Genomic DNA, 16,789 nt, shown 5'->3' with positions numbered 1-16,789 from the left:
AAAAGAGCCAGTCCAGGATCCAATACTGCAGCACAGATCTGAGACTGAAAACCAGTGGCCTTGCATATGCTTGTGTGTTATGTGTGTATTTTATCCAGTGAGTAGAAAAACAAAAAATATCTGAAAATGAACCATTCCGCAAACCAAATTTTCATTAAAATGCGATACTTTCAAGGTAACGAGCCTCTTATGACCTTGATTAGTCAATGCCTTCAGAAAAGCACTTACAGATTAAATCCCTTCACAGTCTTTTCTTCTGCTAAAGACTGGAATACATTAACAATTCCCCATATCCAACAAAAGTAAAGTGAAGACTCAGACAGTACTGGCTTGCATGGAGGAATAATGGTACCGAAGAACTAGCTGCAGTGATAATAAAATGCAGAGTGTTTTTACATTTTGATTCAGAAACCGTCTGAATGTTCTCATTCTTTCACACACTGACACAAACACTGCATGTGTCACAAAGAAATGGGAAAAGGTATGTCTTGGTCATGGGTAGTTTACTCTCTTTGTATATCCTTATTGGAGTGGAACTTTAAGAGAAAAAATGACAGCTCTTCAGATAAAGAACAAAGATCCAGCTAAATTGATTGGCTTCCTATAGACAGTGTGATTTGCTCACAGCTGCTATGGTAACAGAAACCTAAAGACTTCATCCAGCACCGCAGGTTGCTTTCAGTTTTAAGCTATGAAGGTGTGAAGTTGAATATCTGTGGAAATACAGAATATAAGTAACTAAACGTCAATAGCACACCAATACAATTGATAATAATTAAACCCTACTAATATCAATAAACACTGTATTTATAGCAACAATACAGCAACTACTGTACCACAATAAACTCAATGTTAGTGGTTAAAAGCTGCTTAAAGGAAGACCTAACATATGTATGTGAATGTTTTGCACAGATGTGCTGAGAGTTTTTTTTTTCACTTTAAAAGTACTGTTCATGGGTGGGTATACAGTCTTTATACAGTCATGCCATGTTTACATATCTTCATTTAGCCCACAACAATACACTAGTCTTTTACATTCTTACACATCACTAGAGGGCGCCTGATGCTTGATAAGTAGTAATAATTCAACACAAAGTAATTAGTCTTCTAACCGCATAATCACAAAATGATTAGAGAGAGCTGGGAAAAAAACATAATCAGTGTTGTTAAGTGGTACATTTTAACAGTGTTAAGGCCCCTAAATTAACTTAGTTAATACTTTAAATCAACGTCAACATGCAGAATTGCCCCTTTCAGAATGATGTTATTATTGGACGATCATCACTCAGTTTACAGCTGATTGGACAGGCATGCAGGATGTGAATAATGTACCAAACAAGAATTTATTCGAAAACTAAGAGTGCACCAGAACCTTGGGTAATGCTTGTTCTCTGACAGGTCTGAAAGAGAGAAAAATCTCTCAGAAGGAGGATGTCTATGGTAACTGTGCATCTAGTGCACTGTGTTAGAGTTAGAGTATTTCACTATTTCCATTCAAAAAGTGAAACTTGTCTATTATATTCATTCGTTACACACAGACTGATATATTTCAAATGTTTATTTCTTTTAATTTTGATGATTATAACTGACAACTAAGGAAAATCCCAAATTCAGTATCTCAGAAAATTAGAATATTGTGAAAAGGTTCAATATTGAAGACATCCGGTGCCACACTCTAATCAGCTAATTAACTCAAAACACTTGCAAAGGCCTTTAAATGGTCGCTCAGTCTAGTTCTGTAGGCTACACAATCATGGGGAGGACTGCTGACTTGACAGTTGTCCAAAAGACGACCATTGACACCTTGCACAAGGAGAGCAAGACACAAAAGGTCATTGCAAAAGAGGCTGGCTGTTCACAGAGCTCTGTGTCCAACACATTAATAGAGAGGCGAAGGGAAGGAAAAGATGTGGTAGAAAAAAGTGTACAAGCAATAGGGATAACCGCACCCTGGAGAGGATTGTGAAAGAAAACCGATTAAAAAATGTGGGGGAGATTCAGAAAGAGTGGACTGCAGCTGGAGTCAGTGCTTCAAGAACCACTACGCACAGACGTATGCAAGACATGGGTTTCAGCTGTCGCATTCCTTGTGTCAAGCCACTCTTGAACAACAGACAGCGTCAGAAGCGTCTCGCCTGGGCTAAAGACAAAAAGGACTGGACTGCTGCTGAGTGGTCCAAAGTTATGTTCTCTGATGAAAGTAAATTTTGCATTTCCTTTGGAAATCAGGGTCCCAGAGTCTGGAGGAAGAGAGGAGAGACACACAATCCACGTTGCTTGAGGTCCAGTGTAAAGTTTCCACAGTCAGTGATGGTTTGGGGTGCCATGTCATCTGCTGGTGTTGGTCCACTGTGTTTTCTGAGGTCCAAGGTCAACGCAGCCGTATACCAGGAAGTTTTAGAGCACTTCATGCTTCCTGCTGTTGACCAACTTTATGGAGATGCAGATTTCATTTTCCCAACAGGACTTGGCACCTGCACACAGTGCCAAAGCAACCAGTACCTGGTTTAAGGACCATGGTATCCCTGTTCTTAATTGGCCAGCAAACTCGCCTGACCTTAACCCCATAGAAAATCTATGGGGTATTGTGAAGAGGATGATGCGAAATGCCAGACCCAACAATGCAGAAGAGCTGAAGGCCACTATCAGAGCAACCTGGGCTCTCATAACACCTGAGCAGTGCCACAGACTGATCGACTCCATGCCACGCCGCATTGCTGCAGTAATTCAGGCAAAAGGAGCCCCAACTAAGTATTGAGTGCTGTACATGCTCATACTTTTCATGTTCATACTTTTCAGTTGGCCAAGATTTCTAAAAATCCTTTCTTTGTATTGGTCTAATTTTCTGAGATACTGAATTTGGGATTTTCCTTAGTTGTCAGTTATAATCATCAAAATTAAAAGATATAACATTTGAAATATATCAGTCTGTGTGTAATGAATGAATATAATAGACAAGTTTCACTTTTTGAATGGAATTAGTGAAATAAATCACTTTTTGATGATATTCTAATTTTCTGACCAGCACCTGTATATATACATATACATATATATATATACATATATATATGTATATATATATACATATATATATACATATATATGTATATATATATATATATATATATATGTGTATGTATGTATGTATGTATGTATGTATGTATGTATGTATGTATATATATGTATGTATGTATGTATGTATATATATATATATATATGGCACTAAATAGCACAAGTTAGATATTATTGTAATGTTCCGGACCTTTGCCCGAGGAGATTTTCTCAATCTGGACCTTTTGGAATGTTAACTGAATACCCCTGGTGTTAGAGGGACCACTGTATATACAGCCAGAGAGAAGGTAACAAACTATTTACTGAAATCTTTTCTGCAGTAAACAACATGAGAGCGAAGATTCCAGCCGTAAAGCAACTCAAGTTAAAGGCCAACTTAAAAAGTTCAGTTGTTTTCTTCGCTGTCGTTGTGCCATATTCTCTCTGTCCTAATGTTAGCAATATGCATATTTCAAAATGGATAAAGAGTACAGCATGTTGAAAGGAGTGGCAACAAATGACTCAAAAAAAATAGGAACAATGTTTCTTGAATTACATTCTCTTATTTATTTGCAGAGCAATTTCATTACATTATAAGTAATAAATAAAATAGCACAGTAACACACAGTTCAAATAAGGGCCTGCAACTTACAGTATATGGCACATCAGGTTAAGGAATACAGCTCGCAACAAATCTCAATTAGATTGCATTGCGTGCCTCTTCTGCTTCAACGACAGAATACCAGTAAAATATGTTGCTCTCACCTTAAACAGGTTAGGGAGTTCATGGTGGATTAAAAGAGAAAAAGACCCTACACTCTGAACTAGCTAGGTGTTACATTGCTAGTTAATCAACAGGATTATTTGTCCAAATTTAATATAAAATTCAGTCCGGTATTAAATACAACTAAACTTCTGTTAACTCAGTGGCGGAGGAATGGATATTGTAAGTATACAATGAATATTACTTTTCTAAAGACATAGAGAAGATGATTTTGCATATCACAGTCATAAGACAGTTCAAGGTGGAAGAGGATATAACAGGCAGCAGGATGTCAGGGCTCTTTGGAATTAAACGCTCATAGTAAAATAGGAATTAGGAAGTTGCTTCACTATTCAAGTTAGCCCTTACTGAGGTCTATCCTCTCTCAGTTTTGTTGCATCTTCTATCAATCAGAGGTGAATGCATGTCATATAATGTGAGATAACATAATATTACTATACCATTATATATCTATATATATATATATATATATATATATATATATATATATATATATATATATATATATATATTGCAGGATACAAGATTATTTTAACTGCATATATGGTTTAACTTATAATCATGAGATAATACGATTATTATTGATAAACTGTTTTACAAATGGTAGTTGAATTACTGAAAGTTTTAATCCAAAAATGTTTTAAATCATTATCAAAATCTCTCCATTATAAACACAAATTAATTTTTAGATTTTTTTGGTCCATTTTTTACTGCCTTAGTGTGTTCTTTGCAAGAAATTTCAATCTCCTGAATGTCCTTGTCCACTTTCTGTACGACTTCAACGATCACTCTCTCAGTCTGAAGGTTCTGTCCACCAAATCCCGCCGTATCTTCCTCTGAGTATATTTGATCATATTTCGGAGAGGGGAGTTCCTGTCCCTGGAGGGACCCAGAATCTGAGACATTCTTAGATAGCTCCTTCTGAGTCTGTCCTATGCTGGACAGAACAACTGAACAACGTGATTGCCTGTTAGAGCCCACAGAGCTGGTGGTGGTGCCAGCTTCGCTCTGCAGGGTGGGGGAGCTGATGTCAAACACGTTTAGCTTCTGTTGAGACTCATCAGTAGGGAATTTGGGAGAATACTTGAACGAGTTTCCAGGGTAAGCCAAGCTGGAGCTTGCAACGTTACCTGCGACCCCACGTTGAGGTTTACCCTTCATCATTCCGAGGACTTCATAGCGGAAGCTGGAGATATCCTGCTTGAGCTCCTATCAAGTATTGAGAACCAGGGATTAAACAGCAGAGATAACACAGCAGTGAAAAACAAACTTGAGTAATTGACTGCATACTACCTTGAAATTCTCTTCTGTTAGCCCTTCCTCTGTCTTGGCATCTCTGATCATTGCTGCAACATAGCGCTTCATGAGGTTCCTCAAAACCTCCTAAAAAAGATACATAACGTCTTGAGGTAAAAAACCATGGCATTGTTTTAAAATAAAGTTTCATCAAAAATGACCAAAGTCAAGAACAATACATCAAATATTTACAGTTCATTGAGGAATACAAGTCATTACCTGATACTCATGGTTTAATCTTACATTTTCAGCCGCACGCCTCTGAAACAAAAAGAAAAAATGATACATTAACCAAGTGATTAAGTTATTTCGGTTTGCAATGGTAGGGCAAATTGATCTTACTTTACTTGCCCTTTCTTAATACAACGTTTTATTATTGGTTAACTTATAATACAATTCTGAAGATAACAGGTGATGTAATTTACTCTTCATTCATTTGGAGCACCAGCTTTGACTCTATAATACCAGACAGGCATTGAAAACATATGCAATGCATGGGTGACAACATAGATCAGAAGAAATATCAAATATCAAATATCTTCTTACCCCCAAAGTTTCAAAGGTTTCAAGCCTTTTTAAAATAGTCCTCTTAAATAAATGTGTATATATCCATCCAAAAAAATAATAAATTGACTTTGGACTGGGTATGATATTGAATGGAGATGGCAAAGTTCCCCCTTCTTCAAAATAGCTCATCCATAATTTTGTTCTTGCAAATTTCCACTCTATATCTGCATGATCCTGAAAAGAAAAACAAAAAGAATTTGTAAAAAAACAATACAAATTAGTGTGGTAAAACAAAAAAAATATATGTAAGCTCGAGCACTCACAGCAATGTGCTGGTAGGAGTTGTTCATCATTGCAATTAGCATGTTCAAAAGCACTACCAGGGAGATGACATTATACGTGCCAAACATGGTGCGGCCTACAAACTCAGTGAATTCATGGGGTGGCTTCACGTTGGTCACAGAGAGGGAAATCAGTCCAAATACAGACCAAAATAATGACTGCAGTGTCTCGAACAGCCTGAAAAGCAAACAACCATACATCACACAATGCGCTGCTGAAAAACTAACAGTGTAATTAATAACAAAGCAGATTTGTCAGGGACAAAATATTTGAGAACTCCAACTTGCGTTGAGAAGGCGTTGTTTTGATCTTTACAGCGAATACCCCTGCATCCATTGACCACATTTGTGTCATAGTAAAAGTAGAGTTGGTTGAGGCCATTTGCAAAGGCTAGCAGCACTAGACAATAGATGAAGAGGAACTTGAGGATGTCCAGGAGCATGCGGCCTAGTGAAATCTGTAAGGGGCCCAGATGGGAGTTGGCAGTGAAAAGGCAAATGAGGCGCAAGGAGCTGAAGATGTTGGCAATGGCAAACAATGCCTCTGCAACCAAAGTCGGATGCCACATATCCCAGCAGTGTCTGTCTTTGTGCCCACCGTACTGTAAAAAAGAAGAGAACAAGAACAATGAATTCATAGACTACCATTAAAAAATAGATGCTGTAACGTTTCAGGTTTTTCAGCACACAAATTAACTGTTCTACTGCATAATAGTACAATATTGTGATACCATATATTTTCCCTTTCCTCTTAATAGTAAACTATGATTGAGGCTGCAGCAAAGTTAAAAGCTGGGGTTAACATACCTGTTTTTTCAATTCCATTAAAATGCTGCAATCTTTGATATACTGTGTTGATAATCATAGTCAAATACCTTGCACTGTAAGATGTACAATACCTTTGTGAAGGCAACAATCTTCAGAGAAATGGTTGCAATATACAAGGTGTTCATAATGAAGTCCATTAAGTTCCACCAGTCATCTATGTAGTCTTGGAAACCACTATCCCACATCTGTTTGATCTCAGTCCATATAAAGCCTCGGAGAGAAGAACAAAAGGTTATTTGTCAAAACCATCACTCAAGTATACAGTAGTTCCACAGGAAAGAATATGCGACAAACAACTGGTGTGCAGGTAGAACAGTATGGTCATGGTCACAGTAAGCACCTTTGTTTGACTTTTTCCAAATGTGTAGAGATGTACAATAGTGCACGATAACATCAGGATAAACAGCAGTCTGTTAGAGTGTGTGTGTGTGTGTGTGTGTGTTGTTACCAAGCACCCAGGGCAGGATCAGCCATTCCACAATGGTGGGTGCTGGGCCTTGATAGTCTTGATAATCCGAGGGTGAAAAGGCTATATGCTGCGAGGCCAACAGGAGCAGGAAGAGGAAGGTCAGGTAGGAAGCAGTGTGACAGATGAACTTGATGAAAGGCTTACGGATGAATAAGCCATAACGGCTCTTTGGAGCGATCAAGTAGAAGATGGATAACAGTGGAAAGAGGAGGCCAATGAAGATACATGTGATGAGTTTCCCAGCCCAGTGACGCCTCCTCCAGCCTGGGAACTCATCATACCACTGAGATGCCAGCAGCTGTTGACAGTTGGGCTGAGCAACAAACTAGAAGTAAGAGAGAGACAAAGAAAGACATATGGACAAAAAATTAACTACCTCCTTTTCCGTAAATTCCATTGAGAAAAGGATGGACAAATCAGAACAAAGGCCATTAAGCTTAAACTACCTGCATTAGAGACCTGCAAACTGTACACAACAAAAAACAAAACTATACATAAAACCAACAATTAACAAGACATTAAAGGCTGTATTCAAAATGCTTGTGTCATGGTGCTCACTGCACTACAGTATCTCCCTAATGTTGGGATGTCAACTTTAATTATTACAATTATCTTGGCAATAACGATCTCAGTACCATCTCATCTCTATACAGTGAAATAAATGATGTAAATGCTAACTAGCATTTACATGTTTTGATTTAAATAAGCATGTTAAATACATTATAATTACAACAATGTCTGCAAACAAAACTGCTGACATAATTGCTTACTCCAGTGGATACATGTGTATTTTTACTATTATGCTATAAGAAGAGGCTATATGTTTTTTTTTTTATATTTTTGACAAGATATAGTAATGTTGGTTAGTATCACATCCTTAGCCTGTGTTTGTTTTATGAAATCTAAACTGCCACTGGAACCAGAGGTATAAACACCTCAGATCAGATTTTTTTTCTTACTGTAGGTTGTCTATTTTATTTTTAGCACAACTTATCTAACATCCAATCGCAAAAGTTCAGTCCAATCACTACATGATTGTAGACTTGTATGACACAAAATGAACAACAGACTTTTATCTTGTAAGCATGAAAGACAAAAGTTTCTAGTGGGAAAACATTTCCGATTCTTGTTGAGAAGTGATTGACTGTGAGATTTGATACAAACATCTGCTGGACATCTGCAGACGGGGATCGAAGTTAATTTCAGCTTAACCAAGTTACGGCCAAATGGACCCCCATTATGGTTCTATATAGCATTACATGGGGGATGATGAGGTCATCTATCAATGCAGAATCTGACATCTTTAATGTTTCCTATTCGGCCTTGTGAGATGTTGACCTTCTGTTACATGACTGGAGGCAAAAAGGTGGCATCTGCTGGGAACAGATTTTGCCTGAGGACATTTTTGGAAGTTGAAACCCCCCCTCTTTCACACGTCACACCACTCTCCTCCTAAAAAAATATTAATTATCTCCTAAGGCATGTTCTTAGTGATGACATGCTGTGTTGTGCCTATTAATTAGCTAATAAAAAACATGTCAGTTTATTTTAACATGACCTAAATCAGTTCCACAGAAAATTAAATGTATACTATAATTTTTTGCCATTTTTGGTAGATAACATTAACCGTCAGTTTACGTTTCTGTACATGCATATTGTAGATAGAAACACAACAACGCTTATTCAGCGATTACATTTTTTATTCAACACTTGACCATGTTTTGCACTTGTTAAATTTTAAAATAACAAGCCATCATGGGGCGCCACGCTACGCTGCAGGAGATTGTATGCAGAGCAATGAGTTCTCTGGTCACATGGTATTATGTAACGCTTACTTATGAGAGAGACTTTTGATAGTTTAAGATGTGAACTTAACTATGAGCTAGGATCTGTAATTCCACTTAAATCATTCATCATTATGATAAATTACCAACCTGATAATCAAGCTCTGCTCAACAAATAAAAGCACATTTTCTACTTTTTAATCCACCACAATTTTACCACGCATCGTTTCATTATCATTTTACCATTACAGGTCCAAGAAAACACAACCCAAGTCAGAGCAGATTGAGTGTCGAGGTTAAAATGAGTGCAGGGTAGGAGGAGAACAGAAAGACACATCTTAACTGAATACAATAAAGGGAGATTTTTCCACTAATGATGTTAACATCCAGTAATGTACTATAAGTGCTCGTGAACATTGTCATAAGCACTAGTCTAGTCCATTAAAACTCTGTCACCACTTTGGTGCTTTTTCTTCAAGGAAGTCTAAAATATCAAACTCTTAATGCAACCAAGCTAAATAATGTGGTATTTGTCTGGTTGTTAGCATCAATAAACCAATGGACAACTATATCACGCGTGCTCTATGCATAAAACCTACTATACTGTCAGAATACAACAACTGTTCACTGGCCACATCTGTGCAGGATATAACAATGAACACTCAATCAATTTGACTTACTTCCTACTGTTTGCAGCCTTGCTTGACACATTTTAGCTGGCTGTAAAAACTGTCCGGAGTTATGTGGTGTTAGTTTGCGGGGTATCTGTTGCTCAAAACCTCGTACAGGCCTACATAGATGACACCCTCCAATCTAATCCAAGGAGTTGTTTACTCCATCAATATCCGATCTTGAAATGAAAACTATGGAACTCACTCAGACATCTGTTTGTTGGTACATATAATAACAATGCCTACTTAAAAGTTTGACCTTTTTGAGAGGAAAGTTCAGGTGAAGTCTACAGTCTGTCTCAACAAAGTTTTTATAAGCAAACATAAGTTTTCTAAAAGCTACATGGTTCGGACCTTTTTCTTAATTGTGTCTTTTACAGAGCTAAGAACAAATCTCTACAATGCATTCTAATCGTAAATATGTGAAATAAAAGGAAACAGCCGCTCTTCTTCTAACAGAGGTTGGTCGGAGTAAAACGAACCCATTAAGCTGTTTGTTTTATCAAGTTCAATGATTTTTTCTTGATTCAGCATCACTACGGGACACACAGGCCAAGTATTTAAATACACAAGATAAAGTTGTCTCATGCATTATTGCTCCAGGATTTTACTGGCTGAAAACTGACAGCATCTGTTTCCAAAGCTTGAGTCAAGTCTTAAAGAATTTTAATCTCAAGGAAGTCAAATCTCACTGCAGAAGACTCTGTGATTATTATCATTATCACTCCTATTATTATTATTATTGGCAGTAGTAGTTGTAGTAGTAGTAGTAGTAGTAGTGTGGTAGTGCAGTGATGATCAATGTAAAATGTAGTCCACAATTGACCAAAGAAATCTTGTCCTAAACACCCATCTGTGTTAAAACAAATAGCCACTGAGCCCTTGAAGTTGAGCTGTAAAACCTTTTGCCATGGAGACCAATTGTGGCACACGGGGCTGCTAACAGTCACACTGATCTGTCATTCTCACATTACCAACTGTCGCATCAAAATACAACAGAAAAGCACTGCATGGAAAGACTCTTAGTTGCTGAAGGCGAGACAAAACTAAATGTAGAAGATGAGCAGTGCCAGATAGTTTATGAGCATTTAAGTATGCAATTACTACACACCTACTGTATACAAACAAAACCCAAAAGCTCAACGTAGTCTCTTTAATGAGTGGAACAAATGAAAGACAACTGCTGAGACTCAGTCTATACTTTATATAAAGCCGGTTGTGCAAGAACCAACAGAAAAAACAAAACGATCCTGAGCTTTTCTTTACTTGTGTAAATGCAGTACAATTTTATCGTGCCACATTTCCTGACCTCCCACTATAAAGAGAAGTCATTTTTACCAGCTTCCATTGTTATCACCTGTTGCTGTGTTAAGCAAAAATCCATGCAAAGTATTTACATTTACAGACACATGCTGATATAAACCTCACAAGTGGTGCTGAAATAGTGTTGATTAATATAAAACCCTTTTGACATATCTCATTCTGTTACTGCCACTGTGTAACCACAATTTGTAAGTTTTTTTAGTGGCTCTATTTCAAAACAAATGACAAAAAGTTAGCATTGCATCCAATGGATAAATACTCCAGAGAAGATGGTAAAAGACAGTAAAAGGTCCCCTCCCTAATTAAAATATTATGGAGTATGCATTTCAGGGAAATGGCCATCACTTATTCCATCATTATCCCCAATTAGCCAATTGTCACGGGACCGTCTTAGAGTGCTACTGTAATGCATTGCTAAGAGCCAGCCTGGCAATTATATGTTGCTCTAAACTCCCTGAGGACATCTCCACCCATCTGAGGCCATTTACAACTCATTTTGGAACCGTTCTTGTTATCCAGTCCATGTTGTTCAAATAATGCAACATGTATTCCTTGTTGCGTGTGTGTGTGCCAGTATTACCAAGACAAATTGTTATTGAAATACTGTAGGACACTGCAATAATGCGACAAAGAGGATATCATAATCTACAAAGAGCTTACCTCCTTCTGGCAATATTTGATAGCCAGCTTCAGTCGGGCCAGATCATTGGTGATCTCATCCAGCAGAGGGTTGATGTCATCGCGGTAGTTGAGGATTATTTCCAACTCTTTAGAGCTCCGGGTCTGGTCCAAGAGGTCCTTTGCAAATTGTTTACACATTTTGGACAGTTCCTCATACTCTGCCTTGAACTCGTTCTCTACTGTGCTGAGCTCCTTCAGCTCCCAGCTGAGTTGAAACGCCGTGAGGAAAGGATCTTCGCTGGAGAGGGCGATAAGAGACGAGCTGGCAAGGGCCTTGTAGATGTTAAGACGGGAGCGTGAGTGGCGTAGGCCGTCCACGTCTGAACCGGACACACACTCCACACAGTTGCAGCGCACAGCATGTGGCTGAGGCATGGAAACACCTCGCTGCAGAAGCAGTTTGATGATCTCGTAGTTGTTGGTGTGAGCTGCAAGGATGATTGGAGTGATGTCTGGGGGGAAGTCTGAAAACTGTTTGTTCAGTAGAATTGGTGGAACCTTTTCAGGAAGCAGAGAGAGGCGAAGAAAAGTTAGGAGAAAATGAAACAGAATACATTTATAGTATACTAGTTTTTTTTTAAGATAGTTCACAAAACAACATTGCTTTTTAAACCCCTCACATGAACTGAAACAACTGGTTTGAATGGGTCTAATTGCATTTGTCTTGGGTCTCTGACGATCGTGCCTAACAACAAGCACACTGAACCACAAGCTAATGGCTTGTGGTTCAGCTGGCCTCAAAATATCTACATCCTTCATTTTTTCCCCTCGTCTTCAGATAATACACCAAGTCCATTACAGGGAGACCCAGCAGTGTCAAAAACATATTGACAAAGATGTCAAGAATTTGAAAGCAACCCAAACAGTGGAGCATCACTATTTGTTGTAAAAGCTGTGGCAAAAAAACCAACAACACTGAAGAAAATAGATAGAAAGAAAGATAGATTCCAAAAATAAACACAGCCATGTCTGAAACGGAAGGAAAGGGAGGAAAGCGCAATCATTTTGTTTCTCTCTCTCTATCAGTTTTAGACTTAAGAATAAAAAGACTGAAAACTTGTCACTGATAGCTGACATAACATTGACCTAAATGGTTATATTGTGCTCTTCTAGTAGCTTAAAAGCAGCTGTCCAGCTAGTGCTAGTTTTGAAGAATGGCAGGCATGTTACCAAAATCTAGGAAAATCGATTTTTTAAACTGCATTTGTTTCTGACAGTTCTGGAGTGTTGTAGTCCAGTCCAGGCAAGTTGCCAGTGTTAGAAAAAAATGAAAAAAAATAAAAAAAAATTTACTTAACGGGAGCGTAATATACTGTACTCTGTTAAAAAATGTTTTGATCGTATACATAAATGTTGCTGTAAAGGTGAATTGATTCATTGAAGAATAAATTAAAAAACAACATTAACAGACTGAGTTTCAAACTTATAGATCTACCATGTTTTACTATGCTAAACAGGACAGCTGACAATGTTTTGCATCGAAGCAGATTGAAGGCACCACATATTGTACATTTGCCCACTGACTCCTTTTTTCTGTACAGTACGTGCATTTGCAATTCAGACAGACTGTGAGTAGGATGTTTTCAAAAAGAAAGTATCACATAATAGAAACAACTTTAGAAGCCTAACTGGGATTCGTAGCCGACAGTGAGACCTCATGATTCTTCTGCCCTAATGAGTAAGACGACTAAGTACCCTAACCTCGACAAAGGTTTCTGGAAAATTGATACACAGGTTGGTGACAAATGTAAAAATGAGTGTACAGTACAGTACAGTAATCACAGGAGGCATAACTGTGTGGGCAGGTTGGTTGAAATTCTGTTAAAGAAGAAAAGCGGCTTAGAAAAAAAGTCTTGTGAACATTAGCTTGAAGTCCAAAAATGAATGAAATGGAATTGACAGATGCCAGAAAGGTTAGCAATAAACAACAACTTCAACAACAAGACCCTGTGGGAATGTAAACTGTACATGTGATGTGCCCATGAACGTACTACCTGTTTTTCTCCACGGGGCTTCTTGTGGTTGAGCAGCAGCTCCACGGCCCCCACCACTTCTTTGCGGATGGCATGTAGCAGGGCATCACCCACATATACGTCAAAGCTGAGCAGCAAATCAATGATCTCCAGGTTCTCATTTTCAATGGCAATGAGCAGCGCTGTGCGCCCCAGGGGGTCGGTGCAGTTGATGTTGATCCTGAAGTAGATCTCAGCCTCCTCCAGGGCTTGTTTCACACTGGCATAGTCCCCCTTCTGAACAGCACCCAGGTAGGCCTTCTCCAGGGCAGAGAGCTCAGACTCGGCTCGCACGATCCGCAGGGGGATGCGGTCCCTGTATGAGGAGTTGTCAGTTTTCCTGTAATATAGCTGTGACATTGCTGCTACAGCCTCAAAGTCTCAACTGAGAATGAATGAGAAATAATAAGACAAGGGAGAAAATCAAGTTGCAGTGTTAGCTTTCATGTTTCAGACACAGTATCAGTATGGAACCCCCCAAAACAGTCTTTCTATAATCATCTGGACAATCTAACGAAACCAAAATGTCACAACGGAAAACAAAGCATTTAGGTCAGTATTAGTTTATAAGCTTAATGCTAATTTGACAACAAATTGTGCCTAAAAAGATTTAGGCCTATTTGTGTTTTTCATTCAAATTATTGTTTAAACATGAACGTAACCTGAAACATGATTAAAAGTATTTTTTCATTCACAATTTACAACTAGACGACTAAATAGATGACAAAAAACCCGACACATTTTCGTTAGAAACGTGCGTAATCACTCATGACAACTCGGCAATAATCATGCACAAACAAAACACGGAAACTTTACCTTCCTCCTGTTGCTTTCCAGTTGTGATTTACTCAAGAACCACTCGACGGAGAAGCAGAGGATGAGGCAGTCAGAAAGAAAACAGGCGCATCATCATCTTATCAGTAAAAGTCTCCACTGGAGACACTGTAACTTATCACTCGCATGTGCCCCTCCACCCCTTTCGCTCTGTCGTCTGTTGGAGCTTTACGCAAATGTTACTGCCCTGTCCTGCACGTCTCTGCAAAACACACGCGTCGCATCAGGTGACAGACTGTATCTTCGTATATAAACTGTTAATCGGCGGACAACGCATCTTTAGAGATCGCCGCCCCTTTTCTTCTGTATCAGTGTAGCCCCTAAGTTTTGGTGTAGGAGGGCAGTTTCCCATCAGGGCAACCAGTTCCACCTTGTTCATTTTCATGTAAAAGCAATACATTTACTTTTTTATTAATATTGTCAGGACAGTCATGTTAAAGTCCAGCAACAAGTTTTCTTAATAAGATGGGGCAGTAAAGGTATCCCTTTATCTTTGTTCACTTTTCAGGTTTGATAGGCTAATTAAAGTACGTATCGTGGACATATAGGAATCCCAATAGTTTATACGTATTTATTTATGCTTAATTTATTTATTTCTGACTGATTAAAATCGTGAAGCCGTTGCTTGCGCTACAACTAATCAACAAAACCCACGCAGCGTAAGCCCTTGTTGAAGTCTCTTTGATACCGGTTAAGCAAGTTAAAATATAATCCACGATATAATATGAGCTAAGATATGTTTTAAACAAACAAAAAGTAATTCTGCAAATGTCTGCTAGGTGTAGCCCCAGTCACTGCAGCACTAGACAACTATTCATAGCTTCAGGAGAAGCCTGCACTTCAGCATCATCTTCTCAAGATGGTTTGCAAGAGTTATGTTTCTTTCACAAGTGTATACGTTTACCAAAAACACAAATAAACATGTACTTGCGAGACTCCTACCTGAAAAGGAGAGCACTGAGAGATGCGCGGACAACAACTTTCCTTAATCATGTGATCAATGATCAGCGAATGACCTGGAGGGAGGAAGCCGCAGGTGTCCCTTGATGGAGCTCAACATTGCTAAGATTCCCCTGCTGGTGGCCTCTGGGAACTGCTACTACTTTAACGGCTTGTGTGAGGATGACTTTATGTAAATATAGCATAAGAAAACACGAATACTGTACCGCAACTGCTGCAACTGGCAGTAAACATTGGAGCCATATAATTTGATAAAACTGAATATGCTCAAATTTCCGAATGTGAAAATACTAAATAGGTAATTACAGGTTGCTCTACTTAATCTAGCCTGCTGCAAATGATCCCATCAGTGAGATATGTGAGTGTTGATGTAGCACAGCTGTATTGGTAGTACCAGTGCCACAATGTCAATAGCTTCATTGGGTGTTCTCTGCAAGAAATTTCCACACATGGTCCTGCAAATGTTTCACTATGAAGCCGTATTAGGAATGAAGGGGTTCTGTCCGATGAGAGGCTGTGAAGAAGAAATGGATACAGGGAGTGTTGAGCTTGTATTCATTATTAGCAGGATCATTTAGTAACATAAATTCAAAAGGGCAAAAAAGAGCAGATCAGAAAACAATGAGATTTCAATTTAAACAGAGGGAATAAGAAATAAAGGCCATGATGAGTAGCAACACACCACTTGCTTTGTCTTCTTTGTGACTCAGGGAATTACCTAAATATCCACCTCTAAAGAAAATAGTCAATTCCAATTCATCACCTCTGCATTGATACATTTAAAAAAGAATCCTTCAAGTTGCCTCCTCTTCTGAAAATCTGAACTCTCTTAATTCCATTATGTCGGAGGATGTTTCATTTCATTCAACTGGACTGTCTTTGTTCGCATTTCTGTTTGCAGAATAGTTCCGGCATTCTAGTCTTTAAAGTTATTTTTGTCTTGTATACGTCACCACAGGGACAGTTGATGAGGTGGTTGTACAGGAAATCACGTTTTTTTTTTGCTGTGCCTGGTTTGAGTATTCATGGGCACATACCATGGAAGACTTGGAGTGGCCTCTTTCCACTCTTGAATCTGCAAATACTTCATTCAATGCTGTGTTTGGTTGTTCATCATCAGATCCTCTGTCCTTGAATCTTGTCTTCATGTTATCCACCTGCTGTTCTAAAGACTTTGGTATGTTACAGATCCGCTGTAGTATGTGAAACTAAGAAATGGCTTCCTTATTGTACCTTCTCTAATAAATG

General features: G+C 38.5%; 1 protein-coding gene across 1 annotated transcript; it reads right to left on the bottom strand.

The window, feature by feature from the left end:
- Positions 1–4,482: 4,482 nt before the first annotated feature.
- trpc4b (transient receptor potential cation channel, subfamily C, member 4b) lies at positions 4,483–15,561 on the bottom strand. The gene is given in 12 exon segments (XM_068725567.1): positions 4,483–4,594; positions 4,597–5,044; positions 5,129–5,218; positions 5,351–5,392; positions 5,678–5,872; positions 5,962–6,157; positions 6,268–6,581; positions 6,879–7,018; positions 7,256–7,601; positions 11,715–12,233; positions 13,730–14,132; positions 15,524–15,561. Coding segments are annotated over 11 exon segments (2,688 nt in total). The 5' UTR covers positions 14,108–14,132; positions 15,524–15,561; the 3' UTR covers positions 4,483–4,574.
- Positions 15,562–16,789: the final 1,228 nt, after the last annotated feature.

The sequence above is a fragment of the Cebidichthys violaceus genome, unplaced genomic scaffold, assembly GCF_023349555.1.
Source record: "Cebidichthys violaceus isolate CVI_PGR_0920_01 unplaced genomic scaffold, fCebVio1.0.p SCAF_1, whole genome shotgun sequence".
Classification (NCBI taxonomy): domain Eukaryota; kingdom Metazoa; phylum Chordata; class Actinopteri; order Perciformes; family Stichaeidae; genus Cebidichthys; species Cebidichthys violaceus.
This window is presented reverse-complemented; position numbering and strand designations above follow the sequence as displayed.